The sequence below is a fragment of the Ziziphus jujuba genome, chromosome 7 (assembly GCF_031755915.1).
Source record: "Ziziphus jujuba cultivar Dongzao chromosome 7, ASM3175591v1".
NCBI classification, from domain to species: Eukaryota; Viridiplantae; Streptophyta; class Magnoliopsida; order Rosales; family Rhamnaceae; genus Ziziphus; species Ziziphus jujuba.
The window spans coordinates 14,793,804-14,812,164 of NC_083385.1; the positions used below are offsets into that span (position 1 = coordinate 14,793,804).

The following is an 18,361-nucleotide window of genomic DNA, read 5'->3' on the forward strand; positions in this document are numbered from 1 at the left end:
GCTGAAAAAGAAAAAGAAGAGAAAGTAAAATATTTTTCACGTCTAGATGAGAATGACCAGGTAGAGTTAAAATACATTTCAACAATAAATAAGATGAACTGAAAGAAAGACCCAATGGGCAGTCCTCACAGTTTCCCTATCCCACTGCCAAAAAGAAGACAGCAACAATCTAGCTACTCGGACAACTTCTCTCAGGAAATACCATTCTATTAGTTAGGAAGTAAGCCCGGATAGCAAGCTGCCTAAAAGCTTTCAGGCTATAAATGGTATTCTTCTACTGGTAGATGCATACAATGTATATTAAAGAACAAGTTGCTCGGCAGGTATCTTCAAGCCACTCCTCTCCTTTTGCAAGAATTGAAAATTCTTTGCAGGTGAATGATATATATTTTCTTTGTCCCGCATTGTCCTTAGCCAGAACTGGAAAAACTTAAAATTAAAAAAAAACTTGCTGGCAGATAGAATATCTTGCAACTTGACATCGATTAACTTATTTCAGAGCAATAAACAAATATATGCAACATACTTGCAGCAAGAGTTCGTCTAGTACAAGAAACAGATAACTGATATATGTAACATTTTATAGAGCGATTTCATAATTGATCAAGAATATGCCATATAAGAAAACAACACATCAACTGAAACCTGTACACGGTAGGAGCCTGATAGACACTGCATACGAGAAGTATGAGTCTCAACTCTTTTATTAAGATGCATTGTGTTATTTCTTGTGTACATGCATAGACATCAAGCAGCAACTGCCTCATTCATAGGGATGGCTGGTGTTTCCTTCGGTTGTGCATCAGCGCATGACTTATCATCAGATTGAGTAAATTTAGAGCCACAGCCACCACCACATCCTCCACAGCCACTGCTTTTCATATTGTTTCCACAGCCACCACCGCATCCTCCACACCCACCACTTTTGACTATGTTTCCACATCCACCACCGCAGCCACCGCCACATCCCCCACCACAGCCACCACTCCTCACTATGTTTCCACATCCTCCACCGCAACCACTGCCACATCCTCCTCCACAGCCTCCACTGGACGACTTGGCAAATCCTGGCATCATTGCATCTTCTTTAGCAATATCTGTATTTAACTCAGCTTCAATTGCTGCAGAGGGGGCCAGGTTGTTTATATTGCCCTCCTTGTGGATCCCATTGATATTTTTGGCTACTCTATTCATTTCCAAATTTTTGGGATTAACGACAAAACCATCACATCTTTCCTTTTTCAACATATCAGAAGATATAAAAGCCAATATAAGACTGGGGACTAGCATCCATCCTTCCTTAACCTATTTTTTTCCCAAGACAGGAAAAGAAAAATCTTATAAGAGTTAGTTTTTCAAATAAGGTGGAATGATTAGAGTAAAGTTTGAGGTTGCAAAATGAGTCCTTGAAACCCTGTACCTTGACAAAACCAGATTTTAAGTTCAGCAATGCCACTGCTTTTCCATAAGGATCCTCAGCAGAGAATTCAACTGCAGTCAAAAAGTCTTGTTCACTTGAATGTTTCTCGCAATATTTAGGTTCATAGTCCAACTTTCTTCCAGGAAAAAATTTCACCTGTACCAAGATAACTCCAGTGAATATTTTTTCTTGTAATTACTAAAGCAGAAAGTTATAAAAAATTCTCACAACCAGCACAAGATTATTCTTGAATTCACTCCACATACAGTTTTCGGAATGAATTTTAATGTGCATAGTTTTTGCGTTTGTACATGTGTTTCGTGGATTACTATGCAGATGAAGTCAACTGTATGGTTTCCTACCATTTTATTACTGACGAGCTCAAAGATATGGTTGTCTTTACTGGAATTCTTAGAAGATTGAAGGGACCAATGAGAATTCATCAAAGACCAGCCAGTCCCGGTAAACTCTGCAAGAGTACATATCTCACCAGATTCCATGATTCCAATCACCTCCTTCCTGGGACTGCCATTTTCATTCACCTTTGCCCTTTCAGCAGTCCTAAAATGAAATCCAAAGTAGCATAGAGCATTTTAGGGTTTCAGAACACAGTCACAAAAACAGTGAACATGATACATGAAAAGCATCCTCATTCTGAAAATATTTTCATCACCTTCAGATGTATTTAATTTAAATACCCAGATGGATATGGTATTCATACACCACTTTTCCATGTAGGTAATATGGATATGAAAAGTTGATCTTACAGTAGCAATTTTCACCAAATACTGAATTGATCAGGTGAACTATAATACAGCTTTTGGAAAGATATTTCACTGAGTTCTTTATGGTAGTGCTAAGTATTTCCACTTTCCTCATTCTTTAAAGCAATAATTTAAAATGGGAATAGTGATCATATATTTGCTATATTATAAAACTTGAACAATCTATGGAACCTGAAAACTTAAGGTTGTTTGAAAGAGAAATAAGGCTATCAAAATTGTTAGCATCTTTAGATTGATAACTGAATGTTCATCCATATTATATATCTATGATTATGGCTCGTTAGTTTATAATATTTGAGGGGAATAAATTGGAATGTCATGAATTTTAAGACTCCCATTCGAGCCTGTATCCACATGAATCAATAAAATGTAGGACAATGTTCACTTGCCATGGGAATTGGAAATGATGTCTGCTTTAACTGTATGTGTACATATATAAGTGTGAGGTTTCTTATTAAAATCCAACAGTATTCTAGTCAAGATGCAGCAACCTGCAATTACAAATGCACATGCTTGAGATGGAATCTACTGAGAAATCTTAACATTCTTTTCATATATTTTTTTTGATAGGAGAGAGACCTTAACATTTTTAATCAGATAAATATAAGAAATGCATATAATCAAACATGGAAAATGTAAGGATACGAATAAATAAAAATCAGGTAAGGTTAACTTGCTAGCTGGAAAACAGAGAAAAGGATACCTAATTTGGAGACTGATGAGCTTGGTGCCACTTTCATCAATTACATGCATCCTGCTATTGGGATCTTTAATCTTTCCAGGAAGAGGAAAGAAACAAGAACTTTTTGACACTGGTCGAGAATGAACCATGTCAAGCGTGCGTTGTGCTGGGGCTGGAACTGTCAATGAGACAGCAACACGTAGGCCAATGGGTTTTGAGTTCACATTTCCAGAACATGGCACCAAGTCTAACCATCTCTCCATAGATAGTTTCGATACTGGGGCCAACAGATCCTTGAGTGAAAGTGAACTAGTGCCCAATGTTTTGGATGTCCTAGTTAATGGTAGGTTAGAAGGTGAATGAGATATGAGCTCAAAAAGAAGCTCTCCAGTTGGTTCACACTGGAACATAGCAACCTGTTTCTCTTTGGACTCTGATAAAATTGTGAGTTTCCGTTTAGAGTCAAAAAATATATCAGGCTGACTTTTAGTAAATGAGACAAAAAGACTTCCTTTGTGCCCATCTGGTAGGTTCCGAACACCCACAAACTCCAAAAGGACCTGGAAATAGGATTCAAGGTCAATAAAGACAAAAACCATTGGAAAATGGAGCTTGTCAGTAAAAATTTTTGGGTAGTATGTCTATACAACACTTGAAGAAGCAACAAAAGACCAGATGTTACAACTTACAAGCATGCTTTACACCATAACATAAAATTAAAACCAGAATAAATTGTGATCTATCAACAAAATACCTTGTTCCAAAAAGCATGTTCGAGGTTCTAACTAAGAAACTACCCTGGTACTTTATATTCATTCAAGTAGAAATTTCAAGTCCTAGAATCTTATAACAATATGATTATGGGAATTAAAATCCTGTACAAATTTATAATAAAGAAAGCCAAAAATTCTGTAGGGAACCATACCATCATTATCTGACTTAATAAAATTGACTTATGGATGAATGACCTTGAGTACCATGGACACGCTAAGTTTAAGCTCAAAGTAAAAATACCATGCGCCCATCTCCTATATTCTCTTCGAGCTCCAAAGAATATAAAAAAGGAGAAAAGGAAGAAAACGATAAAAAAAAAAAAAAAAAAAAAAATTACCTCCACAAATTTCACCTCTGGAAGCTGCATTTTTTCTAAATATTCATTCGATGTAACTGCCTCCTTGCTGATCATGTTTGGTGACAAAGGAATGTCTGTAACAGGAGATGGAGCACTGCCTTTGTACATTGACCCTGCCCTCCAATATCTTGTACCAAATGTGTCTTCCCACTGCTTGGTAGTACCAGAAAACCCAACATCGAGCTTCATTCCTTTACTTCTGTCTGAGTCCGTGTCATCATGTTCCAAGATTTTACCTATTAGTTTGTTCAGGTCTTTACCATAAGATACAGGATTCAATTGATGAGAATGCCAAATGAGGTCAATGTCATAAGTCGGAACACAAAAGCGATTTAGAGACTTCTCCCTGTTTCTCCTTATCAGATGAAGAAACCCTCTATACCTAGCCACAGCTCCTTCAAGAAAGAGATCATTGTTCATATGGGGTCTAGACACCTGTTGAAGAAACAATTGCACAGTAACAGAAAGAATGAAGTCAAGTAGAGAATAATGAAAAGCTAGAGGAGAAAATCATTGTAATATGCATTTGATGTGTTTTTGAACATGCCTACACACATAATCATGATTCATGAAGCAACAATGATCAAAATGCTAACAAAAGCGTAATTATTAAACAAAACTGTAAGGTATCTACACGATGCTTTTGATCATGTATGCAAAGAATTCGGTTACCAACATAATTTTATCAACTTAAATATCATTTGTGCGACTCATCCCAAGATCACAATTGGCTTTACTACCTTATGAAGCCCTTCCAACACACAAAGAGCAACATTCTAATAACCATTTTCAAACTAAAAGTTTTCAAGTGGCTGGTTCCTTTTTTACATCCCTCTATTTACATGCTAGCATGAGATAACTTTCAAAAAAACCTAAGAGTGTCAAAATATCAAACAACAAGAAGTCACCCAAGCCTTCATGTTTATAATTGATGACATGATGAAATAGGATCTCAACAAAAGAATTTTCGAAAGTATGACAAAATGGTCACAGTTTTAATTACCTGGTAGAAGAAAGGATTCTGTCTTTTAACAGCTGAAACCAGATCATATTTGGTGCAATTCTCAAGTTCAGATATTCTTTCAGAGATATCCTCTGATAATGCCCTCTTTAAGTTTAAGGTGTATGGCTCCTCAGGATACAAACTATTCCAAATTTCTTCAGTTTTCCTTCCACAACCCCCTTGAACAGAGGAAATCACGTTACTATTATCAAGGACCCTCCCATAAAATTGCTCACAATCAGACTTATAACGAACCTGGACAACATTAACCACCATAATAATGAAAAGCTTAGGAAACTACTCAAAAAGCATTGAAAGAAAGTAAATGAGAGTTGTTAAGTCCAGAAAAGCATACTGGATTGAGCCTGTGACAATGCCAAATCCATTCACAATCAAGAGGAGCAACAAGAGGTCCTTCAAAAATCAATTTCTCAGAGTGTTTGGCAAGCAAAGGAAGCCAACAAGCATTATACCTGAAAATGAAGCCATTAAAAGCTCTGTTTCACAAACTTTACAAACCAGATTTTGTTAACGAAATCGAACGAGATCAGTTTCTTTTTCCATGAATTACAAAAAAAAGTTGTTGTATTAACCATTTAATCGAACTCTTTCAAGCTCCAACCTAATAATCCTAATTCACATTAATAAATATATGAAAGTAAAAGAGAAAGTGAAAGAGTTGTGAACCTATAGATAGCTCGGAGTAGGACAGGGCCATCATAGAGGTAGCGATTTCTATCAACAGCAGTGAGAAACTGAAGCTGGCGTTTGGCTACACCAACAAGCTCCACGCTTATTCCAATCTTCTGCGCTTCGATCCATTCCATCTCCTGCTCTATCTCCATCTTCACCTCTCAATTCAAAAACCAGTAATCGCGATAAAGAAAGATAAAAAAAAAAAAGAAAAAAAAAGGCTAAATTTAGTAGCGAAAATAAAATCAGATTGAATCAGAATTCTAATCGAAGAAGGAGATGAACAAGAAAATGAAAATCAATGACAAGTCAAAACACGCACATTTTTGGTGCTTATATAGTTTGTTTTGAAGCTTCCGTTTCTTCCTGACTTTGTAACTTCCTGGTCAGATATTAAATAGCACACCCACGATACTTCCTTCGTATATTCTTGTCTAATGACCACACTACCCTTTTATTATTCAGATAATTATAATCCTACCACAACACGGTTTATTATTATTATTATAATTATTGAGCTATATTCTTTTTTATCCCAAAAAAAAAAAAAAAAAAACAGAAAGAAAGATGGAGTAATTTTCAAGGGGAAGTTCCTTTCTTATTTTTATATTGTTTTTCGAAGTTAAAAAAAATTTCAAAAGTGGAAATAATATTACCTGTATTCAAACTCCAATATTTTTCAAAAGAAAATTCAGTGTGTTTAAAATTTAGATGTTTACGTGTATATATATATATATATATATATATATATATATGTATTTGACAAAATATAATTTTGTAAAGTTTTCACTAATCAACAAAATATCTCATTCATCCACTAATAATAATAATAATAAAACCCATTAAATATTGAGATTGACTTGTAGCCATTAGATCATCCTTCAATTGATCAATGTAATTTGATTAGCATGGTAGATGGAAAATGTCTTGAAACTAAGGGTAGGAAGAAAATCACAAACCAAGTTAGCGTCACATGAATTATCATTTGCAATAATGGACCACAACATGTTATTATAATAATAACATTTTTGTGGTCTTTCAACGAATGAAAAGAACGCAACAAAAGAAAACTTATATAAAAAAAAAAAAAAAAGAACACAACAAAATAAAAACGTAAGCATGGTTTATCCAAATATGCAATGCAGTACCAAATAATTGCATCACACATTCATTGGCAGTACAACTACTCTCAACTATGCAGTACAACATGAGTATTACATGCTGATCAACGACTTCAGCTTTTTATTCACCACAAAAAAAAATAAAAATAAAAATTTTAAAAAATGATCTCCAACTTCTTCTCACTTTGATTTAATCAGACAAACTATTATCAGTTTAATTTGTTTTTTTTATTTTTCTAATATATATTTATATAGAATGATAAGACCTAGTTATTTTAGTAAAATAAAATATGTATTCAATTTAGAATTTGATGGATTTAAAATAAATTAAATATTTTAAAATATTTAATAGATTCTTATAAAATTTTAAAATTTTATAAATTTTATAAGAATCTAACGAAATTTTTAAAATTAAATTTAAATTTTATATTAATAATTTTTTTTTCACAATTTTACTTTTAAAATCCTTTTCAATCTATTAAAATTCGTTATTTTTTTAAAATATTTTAAAATCAATAATTTTTTTAAATACCTACAACTTTTTAAAAAAATTTATGAAATTCTAATTGAATACATTTTATTAAATTTGTATTAATTTTTTTAAAATTTAAATCGAACACCTTTAAATTTCTAAATATTTTTAAAATTTTTTAAATTCTAAATTTGAATCCACCTTTTTAGTCTCCATTATTTATTTGAAATTAATTATTAATTTTACCGAATTAATTATTAATTTTACCGAAAGCATAGCATGTATCCTCTTCGCAATTAAGCTATTTTAAGCACCGTTCAGACACAGTACCAGCAAAACTTGCAAGATACAAAAATTTCCGTCTTAAATATGAAATGATATATAAACTTGCAACAAAGTTTACAAAATGCAATAACTTGAGTTGATATAATTTACCCTTTTACCTTATTAAGCAGAAAAAAATAGCTAAATATTTGTATGTTATAATATGACAATCATCAAAAGTCAACCATTTGTAACTGGCTCAGACAGTACCAAAGCAAAATCCAAGCATGGTGGTTGAAATATCATGTGTTCTAAGAAGCCTCGAGTATATAACATAATGAAAGAAGGTTGGGATTTCTCTTTAAAATGTCTCTTCTGCTTTTTTCTCTGATCCAGAGCAGTGTCAACTAAAGCAGCAGCAGATTGATGGTGCTTTCATTTGTGGAATTCACAGTTCAAAGCTCAAAGCTTCACCTAAACTTGTGGAGATTTTAGTGACATTAATGGGCAGGAAGTCAAATATATGAACCTTTAGGATCTTCTTCTGTTTGAGACTTTTGGGGCTTTCGTTGATCTAAATATTCCTCTTCAATAGTTTCCTTGAGGATGAACAATCTTTGTATAACTACAGGCTCAATCATTTCCCTGGCTTCCCTAATATCAGTGTCTTCCTTGTTGAGATGGTATGCATCAAGCATGATCTTAATCCACTTGTGTAGCTCTTTAGGAGTACTGCTTAGCCATATAAAGAGTAGAAAACAAAATATTTCAAATACCGATTGCTATTATTGAGAAATAAGTTCAAAAAACTGAAGAAGCAATCACTCTTACGTATATAAGCCATTGGGATCCTTGGCTTCATGTTCGTTCCCTGGGGAGAAAGCTGTTGCTAATGCTGAGAACCGCTCTTCAGGATCTGTGATGTTCAGTAAATGCTTGAGTAGCTTTACTTCTTTTGGTGAAATGCTCCTAAGACTGCTCTTTGTGGTCGTGTACAAACGATACATTATGTCCTTTACCTGCAGTTAGATGAGTAATTTTGAGGAGACAGAAAAAGCTAGAATTGTCGCTGCGGAATGGGAAAGCATAAATAATTAACAATATGGCTATAAAGAAAAGAAAAATAGTTTTATAAGTTGCTGCTCAAATGCTGACACCGCGAAGGGACATGATGCAATATTTTAAAAACTGAAAGATTGTAATATTATTTGATAGTGTGCTAAGGATATAGAAATAAACCAACTCATGCTTGATCCTTTTAACCCTCCAAAATATCATGGTTAAATAACCCGTGGCTGTGCTACAGTTGAAAACTTGAGCAGACATCAAGACAACATATTTTAAAATCATCACAGAATATGACTCTGAATGTTGGATGAAAACACAAAATTGGAAATCCTTGAGATCCCAATGAAAAGAAGTACAATATTAAAATGTACTTGCCGTAAAATTTGTTGATGTCTATTGTGATGCATTGACAGGTCACCAAAAAGAAATCATGACTACATTTGTGTGGAATACAAGGTGGTATAATACCTCGTTCTTCATAGTCGTAGACTGCTTTGCTGAAGCCCAAGCACTGTTTATCAACAAGACCAATGAAGAATCTAGTTCCTTTGCTTTGGCAAGGCTTTTGATCTTCTCACAGGCCACATCCATTGATGGAGAGTTAAGGATATCATCAAATTTGGCCTGAGCAGCATTGAATGTTTCCACAGTCTCCAACGTGTTATCATAAGCACTGACGGCAGACAGGCATCTGGCCCCAAGCCGAGCGATTGCTGGTAAAAAAGTTGAGCCAGTTATATAAAAAAGAGACTTCTAAATGGCCAACATATCGATTTATTATTCCTTTTATGAAATTTATGGGCTTGAACATTATCCAGTCAGAAATCCAACTGGAAGTGAAATCATTATAAAAATATCTCTCCTTTATTCAAATCAAGTTTCATTATGAAATTATAACCAGACATCTTGTTAGAAACAGTAGAAACATTCTGACAAGTTATACATTTAAAACCAACTCAAGCAACTATTCATAGCATAAATTTAATCAAAAGAACAGATGCTGAATATGATCTTGTAATTACCATCACGATCCTCCAAACTGTCAAACGTTTCTGCGAGTAGGGTGAGGTGGCGAAAAAATTCCCCTGTGAAGTCTTCACGACGTCGTGCAACTACAGCATTAATGTCGGTAGGGCTGTCTTGTATCTCCTTAAGAAGTTCACTGTGTCTTTCCATTTCATCATCAATCTGCAATGCTCACTCCTGATCAAACATAACCAGGAAAAATCTCTAAACTCAAACTAGCATCTGAAAACACAGTTATCTATTCACTGCTTTGTTGTCATATTATTCATTGAATTTAAAAGCAGAATTATATCATAGTGATTGTAAATTGGAAAACACGATGTTTATTATTGACTTGAGAGCACCTTTTCAAACTCAAAATATGTTTGATTCACAGTTCTATATTTAAAGAAAATAGACAAATAAATAAATAAATATAAATAAAGAAAAAAAAAAAAAAAAAAAAAAGAGATGGGGAAAAAAATTGTAGTACCCGAATATTTTTTGTCAAAATTTTTTGGAAACTTTAGTTTGAAATGCTGTTTGATTGCAAGTGTAATGCCGAAATATTTAGTATGAAAAAATTTTAAAAATAAAAATAAAAAAATAAAAAACTTTTTTGGTTGAATTATTTTAGTTAAAAGGGTTACATACATTCGAAATAAACAACCAAACTTATAAAGCTTCTTTCACCCAAATCTGATAATAAAATTTACTTCAAAGTGAGAAATATTCCTGAATTCTCCATAAATCAAAGTAATAAAAGATACAATATTCAAAATATTTGTGTTCTCTTTTCTTGCCTTAATTATTTCAGCAACCAAACATAAAAAGTGAAAACGAATATATAAGATCCAAAAGAAGATAAAAAAGAAACTATACCTTCTTCACCTTTCTCCCCAAGGAAATCAATTTTTGTTTCATAGTAGCTTCAGTCTCACTATCAGCACGCCTTCTGCAGCGATTATAGAAGCTCTCCCTATACTTTTGCCACTCTTCCCTGAACACCAAAAACTTTCTCCATTCCCTCGACTTGGGCTTCTCATTCAAAAACACATCAATCATTTTATCACAAAACTGAGTGATGGTGTAGCCCTCTGCAACTTCCACCTCCACTTGTTCTTCTTCCACTTGAGCAGTGGCTAAGTTACTTGCTTCGGGTCCTGAACATAAAACATTCTATCTTAATATTCCAAAAAGACCCAAAAGAAAACGATTAGAGAACAGAGGGAAAACAATATCAAGATCCCACCTTTAAAAGACAACAAAAATCTCCCTAATATTCTTGTTCGGTTGCTAAGGAGACCTTTCATGTAAAAAATAAAATGTTCAGCCTTGAGAAAACCCAGCTCAAATAACCCAGTTGTATTTTTTATACACTCCCTACTTCCAAAAACATTTCCCACCATTTTTGAGCAACCAAAGAACACATTCAAAATATAAAAATCAACAATTTTACAAAAAAGGAAAAAAAAAAAAATTCTAAAAACACAAAGTTTGCAAGAACCAAAAAGAATGATAAGGAAGCGAAGCAAATAAAATCACAAAAATTGGAAGTGAATAGCAACTTACTGGTTAAGGTGCTGGAGTGGGCATTACAGACTTTGAAGAAAGGACTTATCCTTCTACCTTTTCGCTTGGAATTAAGACTTTGTTTGGAAGGAGGTAAAAGAGAGGTGGAGGATATGGGGGGAATTCTAAGGAAAAGATTATCGACGAAGGGGAAGAAAGTGATGGTGTTGAAGAGGGAAGGTTTAGTTATGGAGCTTGATAACTTCAAACCCAAGAAATTGTTCATGGTTGTGTTGGCTATGCTCGGCGGAACGGCGAAGAACAATCAGAGTTAGCACCACCCGAAGTCGCTGAGCCTCAGGGGCTGGTAACTAGTATGCCATGATTCTACTTCCAAAAGAGGATAAAGTGTTTTCTGAAAAAGAATGGTATACGACATCGTTTTTAAGGGCCGGCTTCCCACCAAAACGAAGCGTTTTCCTCAATTTAGCCTTTTTTTTTTTTTTTTTTTCCAAATAATTTTATTTATTTCATATCCTATATATCCTGGTTTATTTTTTATTTTTTATGATTTATGATTTACCCTATATATCTTGGTTGTGATAAGCCATTTGAGTTCTGTTATGAAATAATTTTTTTTGTGCTGATTTTTTTGTTTTTTTTTTGGACAAAGTTGACAAATTTTTCTAGTGTTACAATTAGGTAAATTCACTTGTTCATTATTATTAATATTATTATTTTTTGGGTAAAACATCAAAATGTATTTTACATACGCTTAAAAGCATAGCCCTTTTAATTTTATTTCCACCCCCCCCCAAAAAAAAAAAAAAGGAAAAACAGAACCTTCCATCGAAAGATATGAATTTCACCAACACATATGTTATCTCTTTGAAATCAATTTAAGACTTTCTCGCCAAAGCTGTCTCTGCTGCAAAATGTTTTAAATTTTTTTGGTCCCTCATGAACAAACCATAGAAATTTAAAGCATACAAAATTTAGCATTAAGCCTAAGTTGTGAACAAACACTGAAAGTATTTATTAAGTTTGGTCATTTAAAGACAAACCCAGATAGCTAAGATCATTGTCTGTAATATTTTTTTCTTTTGGTTGCTGGAACAATCTGTTGTAATATATTACAATATATACCATCATAATTCCGATCAAGATTTTTGTTTACTATCCCAAAGTGTGTAATTATATAAGAACAAAGAAAAATCTTAAAGTGGTACTAGCCATTGTTATTTTCAAACCGATCCTGCCAATTCAGCTTTTAAGTGAATAAAAAATACAACCTCAATAAAATCCAACACGTACGGTACACACATGGCATTCACTAGCTTGCATTTCACAAAAACTTTCTATTATAACATCTTTTATAATATCCAAAGAAAACCCAGATCTAATTAATGCCAGGCAATTCATATCCAATTCCGGTGCTAAAAGTCACAAACTAAAGCCAAAAAGATGACAAAAACTAGAAGATGTATTTCTTTTTCTTTTCGATCGAAACGAATAAGGAAACGGATTCTTCAATGAAGACATAATGTTACAAGCTTTGGAACCACCTCCTTTTCCTTTTCCTTTCATCAAAACCCAGCTGTATATGGTCCTTTTTAATACCTCTTTTCCCCCAACTCCCAACTTTGGGAGACCCCCCAAAAAAAGAAAAAAAAAGAAAAAAAAATCGAAAATAACATAGAAACTCCCAACCAATCTTTCTTTCTCTCTCTATGCCATATATATAAGCTTTCTGTAAGAATATCACTATCTGACTAATACCTATGGCTCGAATGAATGTTGATCATCGCCCTGAAACGGTGATTGATATTGGGAAGGTCAACAACTTCACTGGTGGGTTGGAGTTTTCTAATCTTACTTACACGGTAATAAAGAAGCAAAAGCAGGATGGGAAATGGTTAAACCAGCAGGTCAACCTGTTGAACAGGATCACTGGTTATGCACCGAAAGGTTGCATAACGGCGGTGATGGGTCCAAGTGGGGCCGGGAAGTCAACGTTCTTGGATGCGTTGGCTGGGCGGATTGCGAGTGGAAGCCTCCTTGGGAAAGTGTCGTTGGATGGCATGACGGTGAGCCCTAGCTTGATCAAAAGGACTTCGGCTTATATAATGCAGGAGGATAGGCTTTTCCCTATGCTTACTGTGTATGAGACTTTGATGATTGCTGCCGATTTTCGACTCGGCCAGATTTCAATGGTTGACAAGAAGACCAGGGTTGAAAAGCTGATTGGGCAGCTTGGATTATCTGTAAGTAATCATTTTATGAAAAAAATACTATTTAACATCACTAGTAAGTTTCATATGCCATCTCACGTATTATTGATATATATATTCATATTATATGTATTTTGAATTTTTATTGATTTTCAGTATTTTGACTTATTATGTAGCTTACTTACATTAGGGAGGGATAAAAACCTAGGTATGTAATTGTTATTTATTTTTAATGATCAATTGGGAGAAATTTTCATAAAACTTTGGACATAAAAATATATATTTGCATCTTCAATTGATCAATATACACACACACACACACACACACACACATATATATATATATATATAAATATGTATATATAACAACTTAATTTAGTTCTTGTTAAGATTTCTCTAACAAGTAGCTAATTGATTAAAAATATTTTGTTTAGCGGCCTATATTTTCATCAATTTAATTACAAATTGATTAACCTCCAATAATCACTAATCCATGATATACTTATATTTTTTGGTGTGTGTTTTATAGACAGCTAGAAACACATACATAGGTGATGAAGGGACAAGAGGAGTGTCGGGAGGAGAGCGTAGGAGAGTTTCCATCGGGGTGGACATTATTCATGGACCATCACTCCTTTTCCTAGACGAGCCCACTTCGGGTTTAGACTCGACTAGTGCTCACAACGTCATCGAAAAGGTTCACCAAATAGCTCGAGCAGGAAGCACAGTCGTTCTCACCATCCACCAACCTTCTTCCCGAATCCTACTTCTCCTCGACCACCTCATCCTCCTGGCTCGTGGTCAGCTCATGTATCAGGGCTCACCGAAAGATGTCAGCCTCCATCTTCGCCGAATGGGTCACACCAAGATACCCAAAGAAGAGAACACCATCGAATACCTCATCGATATTATTAAGCAATATGATCAGTCCGAGCATGGAGTCGAAGCCTTGGCTGAATTTGCACTTACAGGCGTCAAACCCCCTCCGTTATCGTATAACGGAGACAAGTCGGTTTCGACTGTGGCTTCGGCGACGATGACTCCGGCTCGGAATAAGTTGGATGACTCTGTGGATAAGAAGGGAATTATTAGGAGCGGTGGAAACAGAACACCTTTGCGTGGGAGTGAAAATTCTATCAGTGATTTTGATCATAGTTTGAGAAGCCCTTATAACAATAATAATTCCAGATCATGGACTGCTAGTCCCAGTGGTGGGGTTTCACACTTGTTGAAGTTTACAACTTCTCGGCAACGTCCTGATCAGAGAATGCAAAATCCCATCAGGTACAGAAAGAAAGAGTATAAATATTGGACTTCCATGCATGATCTAAGATTATTATTATCTTCTACCATTATTTTTCTTATTTTCATCTTATTTGATTATATATTATTTTTTTATATTAAAATTCTAATATAATTTTTTAGGATGACCAATTAAATTGTTAAATTGATGAAATGGATAACTGTAATGGTTAAATATTTTTATCTGCCTTTATGAAAATAGAATTTAAGTCATACAGAATAAAAAAAAATTTTAATTAGTTTGTAAATTAGATAATTTGTTAAAAAAATTAAATTGTTAAATTATATATGAATACAAATAATAATTTTTTTTATTTGATAAAATACCATATCATTTAAAACTATTAACAAAAAAGAAAAGTTAAATGAAATAATTGTTATTTGAATTAATATTTTTTATTAAAAGAATAAGTTAAATGAAATAACTGTTATTTGAATTAATATTTTTTATTTCTTTGTTCATGTTTTTAAAACAATGTTAGTGGTCGAAGGACAGGAACAAAGGGTACAAGAAACAGAAGATTTCCACTATCATCTCCATCCATTTATGTTAAAGATATTGATTATGTTTTTGGATTGTCGTTGTTTTTCTGTGCGTGCAGTCCATCTCCTGGATACTATAGCTACTCGAGTGAGATCCTTCCAGGCACACCAACACCTCATAGCAGTGACTACACCGTCAACGAAAACGATTATCTGACACCAGAACATGAATCTGAAAACCACCACATGGCATACAAACACCTCGGTCCAAAATTTGCCAATTCATTCTTCCCAGAGATTTGGATTCTCATGAGGAGGAACTTCAAGAACATCCGGAGAACACCAGAGCTTTTCCTCTCGAGGCTCGTCGTCCTCACATTCATGGGCTTCATGATGGCGACAATGTTCTTGAAACCCCCAGCAACTCTCCAAGGGATCACAAACCGCCTCAGCTTCTTCATCTTCACAGTCTGCGTCTTCTTCTTCTCTTCCAACGACGCCGTCCCGGCCTTCATCCAAGAGCGCTTCATCTTCATCCGCGAGACCTCGCACAACGCTTACAGAGCTTCGACTTACACCATCGCCGGACTGATAACCTACCTTCCATTTCTTGCGCTGCAAGCAGCCGTGTATGCAGGCATTGTTTGGTTCGCTTTGAAGCTTCGTGGGCAGTTTTTGTACTTCTATATCGTCCTTTACGTTTCGCTTCTTTCGACGAACTCTTTCGTGGTGTTCGTGAGCTCGGTGGTGCCTAATTACATCCTCGGTTACGCGGCGGTGATCGCTTTCACCGCCTTGTTCTTCCTCTTCTGCGGATACTTCTTGAACAGCAATGACACTCCTTCATATTGGAGTTGGATGAACAAGATTTCGACCATGACATATCCATATGAAGGGCTTTTGATCAATCAGTATCAAACTACGGATGTTTTTGGACAAGATTCGTATGGAAAGAATGTGACTGGGATTGATATATTGAAAAGTCTTGGTGTTTATGATGAAGATGAATCGAAGAAGTGGGAAAAGGTAGTAATAATGTTGGGTTGGGCTGTTTTTTATAGGATTTTGTTTTACATTGTTATTCGTTTCGCGTCTAAGAACAAGAGGACGTAGAAGATTAACTCATAAAAAAGGAGTAAGAAAGAAAGAGATCTAGAAAGATGCTTCTTCTTGATTCATGTTTAATTGAATTTGATTTGCAAAGCTATACTGCACATTAATATTGTTTTTATCATATGAAGATTGGCCTGTTTTTATATAATAATGTTTTCAGCTTATTGATTATATTGGTACTAATTAATTTATTATATATGTAGATTTAATCATAAGATTTGTTGAGATTGGTTAGGGAAAATTGTTAATTAAAAGAATTAAAAAAACGAAAAAGAAAAAGAAATCAAAGTTTAATATATTGTTTGCTATGAACTATATTGTCATTAATTGAGAGATGTGAATAAATTCATAAGTATAGGTGTCCTTTGGGGACGACGTAAATTTAATTTTATCATCTGATAGGGTTCTGAATTGAAACTTTAACTATGTTTTTTAATAATTAATACCAATTTAATTTATTTACCGAATTCAATTTTTCCCGTACTTGTAGGGACAATCCAATATTAACTTTCCTCGATCACACAAAATCACTCCGAATTGGAAGAACAATTTTCACTGCAAGCTATTAATATATTTCATTAACAAAAACTAATATATCTATATATATTAGTAATATAATAATAACATCGTAACATGTATTTCAATGATCCTAGATTAAGGTTGTCAAATTTGATCTGTTAAGTTATCAAATTCTGATAATAGATCTAAATGCAATTTAGGAAGAAATGGAAGGCGAGAGAACAATTTATATATATTATAATTATAATATTTTGATTTTATAAAATTAAAATATAGTATAAAATTTTAATTAAAATAAAAATGATCTAATTTTTTTGATTAATTTGAATCATACTTTAATTTTATAAAATTAGAATATCTTATCTGCTTCAAAATTATATGCTCGATTTGAAATGATATCTTACCTTCTAGCTAAGTACTGAAATTCCAACATGTGCTACTGACATTAATTTTAATTTTTTTTTTTTGGCTAAAAAGGGACATTAATTTTCATTTTGATTAATGTTAATTAGACCTAATCGATTAGTTTGATTTTATATACGTCATCCATGATTTCATTACAAATATCTGTGCCCCAACGAAAAAGTGTAAATTAAATAAAAAAAAACTAAAGGACAAAACGAAGATAAATAAGTAGTAATTAAAATAAAGGGAAAAATAAGTGAAAATTCTTAAATTATATGCATAATTAAATATTGGGTTAGAAACTGACAAGGTTTAGTACTCGGAATATACCGATGATCTGTTGGAAACATCGATGCATAGTTTGTTGGCCACCGGTCCAACCAACATTTATTAGTATAAAATGTTTGACCCATTAAGTACGTATTGTATGCCTTGAGAGAATGTCATATATGCTATGCCTTATAATTAATTTAAAGGTATTATAATCATAGGTCATGGGCGGCTCTAGCCCAAGGCTATACCCTTAATTGACTCTGTTTATTGGCATTGGTGATCTACTGTACATGCCATGCCTACAGCATTTTTTTCTTTTTTTGGTTTTCATTTAAACAATTATGGATTAATTATTCATATCACTCTTGAAAAATGTTATTATCCATAAAGAATAAGTATTTTTGTAATATAGTTCTACAAAATGGTTAAAAGAAATATTTATAACGGACCACTAACAAAATTAATGTTTTTCTCAAACAACAATTTTAAGTTGGAATCCTCATACGTTTATATATTGAAAAAAAAAATGAAATAAACTTTTAGTAAATTATTACAAGAGTCTTGTATTAGCATGTTATTGCCTTTAAAATTTGTTGAACTAAGTCATTTTAACCAACCAAAGCAATGATCAAAAGGGCCCCAAAAAAAAAATATTTTAAAGCAAGGAAATTAAAAAAAAAGGAAACAATCTGAAAATGATTAATTGATACAAATAAAATAATTAGAATAATTGAACATTAAATTCCAATTACATGAGCTACATATGTAATTAAAAAGAGAAGAAAAGAAGCACCAACCATTGTCTTAATCTTCAGCTTTATCCCATTGGAAATTTGAATGCCCTTCAGAAGGGCATCTATATTATTGGTTCGATGAGT

The 18,361-nt window shown here is 33.6% G+C and overlaps 3 protein-coding genes across 6 annotated transcripts; 1 reads left to right on the plus strand and 2 right to left on the minus strand.

Annotated features, from left to right (window-relative positions):
• Positions 1-15: 15 nt before the first annotated feature.
• Positions 16-6,193, minus strand: LOC107425115 (glycine-rich domain-containing protein 1). Of its 3 annotated transcripts, none has more exons than XR_001582085.4 (9): positions 5,710-6,024; positions 5,378-5,495; positions 5,023-5,277; positions 3,999-4,454; positions 2,909-3,447; positions 1,783-1,981; positions 1,421-1,576; positions 646-1,305; positions 16-420 (listed from the first exon to the last, which is right to left on the minus strand). XR_001582085.4 is itself a non-coding variant. In XM_016035041.4 (9 exons), exons 2-9 carry the CDS (start codon positions 5,865-5,867, stop codon positions 748-750), a joined length of 2,439 nt encoding a protein of 812 aa, XP_015890527.3. In that variant the 5' UTR covers positions 6,038-6,193; the 3' UTR covers positions 467-747. The 3 variants fall into 3 exon arrangements, 2 of the variants coding, with proteins under 2 accessions (XP_015890527.3, XP_015890526.3); XM_016035041.4 differs by lacking the exon at positions 16-420 and adding an exon at positions 6,038-6,193 and having other exon boundaries at positions 467-1,305; positions 5,710-5,867; XM_016035040.4 differs by lacking the exon at positions 16-420 and having other exon boundaries at positions 467-1,305.
• Positions 6,194-7,663: 1,470 nt separating this feature from the next.
• LOC107425107 (uncharacterized protein At4g37920) lies at positions 7,664-11,555 on the minus strand. Of its 2 annotated transcripts, XM_060819193.1 has the most exons (7): positions 11,218-11,555; positions 10,898-10,951; positions 10,528-10,808; positions 9,663-9,828; positions 9,109-9,353; positions 8,404-8,591; positions 7,664-8,304 (listed from the first exon to the last, which is right to left on the minus strand). In XM_060819193.1, the coding sequence occupies exons 1-7, from the start codon at positions 11,441-11,443 to the stop codon at positions 8,088-8,090; spliced, it is 1,377 nt and encodes a 458-aa protein (XP_060675176.1). In that variant the 5' UTR covers positions 11,444-11,555; the 3' UTR covers positions 7,664-8,087. The 2 variants fall into 2 exon arrangements, with proteins under 2 accessions (XP_060675176.1, XP_015890518.1); XM_016035032.4 differs by lacking the exon at positions 10,898-10,951 and having other exon boundaries at positions 11,218-11,554.
• Positions 11,556-12,938: 1,383 nt separating this feature from the next.
• LOC107425076 (ABC transporter G family member STR2) lies at positions 12,939-16,286 on the plus strand. The gene is made up of 3 exons (XM_016035008.3): positions 12,939-13,421; positions 13,918-14,672; positions 15,293-16,286. Exons 1-3 carry the CDS (start codon positions 12,939-12,941, stop codon positions 16,284-16,286), a joined length of 2,232 nt encoding a protein of 743 aa, XP_015890494.1.
• Positions 16,287-18,361: the final 2,075 nt, after the last annotated feature.

What these genes read in the sequence shown, in the direction of transcription:
- LOC107425076 (XM_016035008.3), top strand. Translation starts at nt 12,939, where the DNA reads ATGGCTCGAATGAATGTTGATCATCGCCCTGAAACGGTGATTGATATT. An exon ending in TTGGGCAGCTTGGATTATCT is followed by an intron (nt 13,422 to 13,917) that starts GTAAGTAATCAT and finishes TGTGTTTTATAG; the next exon opens with ACAGCTAGAAACACATACAT. An exon ending in AGAATGCAAAATCCCATCAG is followed by an intron (nt 14,673 to 15,292) that starts GTACAGAAAGAA and finishes CTGTGCGTGCAG; the next exon opens with TCCATCTCCTGGATACTATA.
- LOC107425115 (XM_016035041.4), bottom strand. Translation starts at nt 5,867, where the DNA reads ATGGAGATAGAGCAGGAGATGGAATGGATCGAAGCGCAGAAGATTGGA. An exon ending in AGAATCCTTTCTTCTACCAG is followed by an intron (nt 4,455 to 5,022) that starts GTAATTAAAACT and finishes TTTCTTCAACAG; the next exon opens with GTGTCTAGACCCCATATGAA. An exon ending in TAAAATCTGGTTTTGTCAAG is followed by an intron (nt 1,306 to 1,420) that starts GTACAGGGTTTC and finishes GGAAAAAAATAG; the next exon opens with GTTAAGGAAGGATGGATGCT.
- LOC107425107 (XM_060819193.1), bottom strand. Translation starts at nt 11,443, where the DNA reads ATGAACAATTTCTTGGGTTTGAAGTTATCAAGCTCCATAACTAAACCT. An exon ending in TGGGGAGAAAGGTGAAGAAG is followed by an intron (nt 9,829 to 10,527) that starts GTATAGTTTCTT and finishes TGAGCATTGCAG; the next exon opens with ATTGATGATGAAATGGAAAG. An exon ending in CAGTTTGGAGGATCGTGATG is followed by an intron (nt 9,354 to 9,662) that starts GTAATTACAAGA and finishes CTTTTTTACCAG; the next exon opens with CAATCGCTCGGCTTGGGGCC.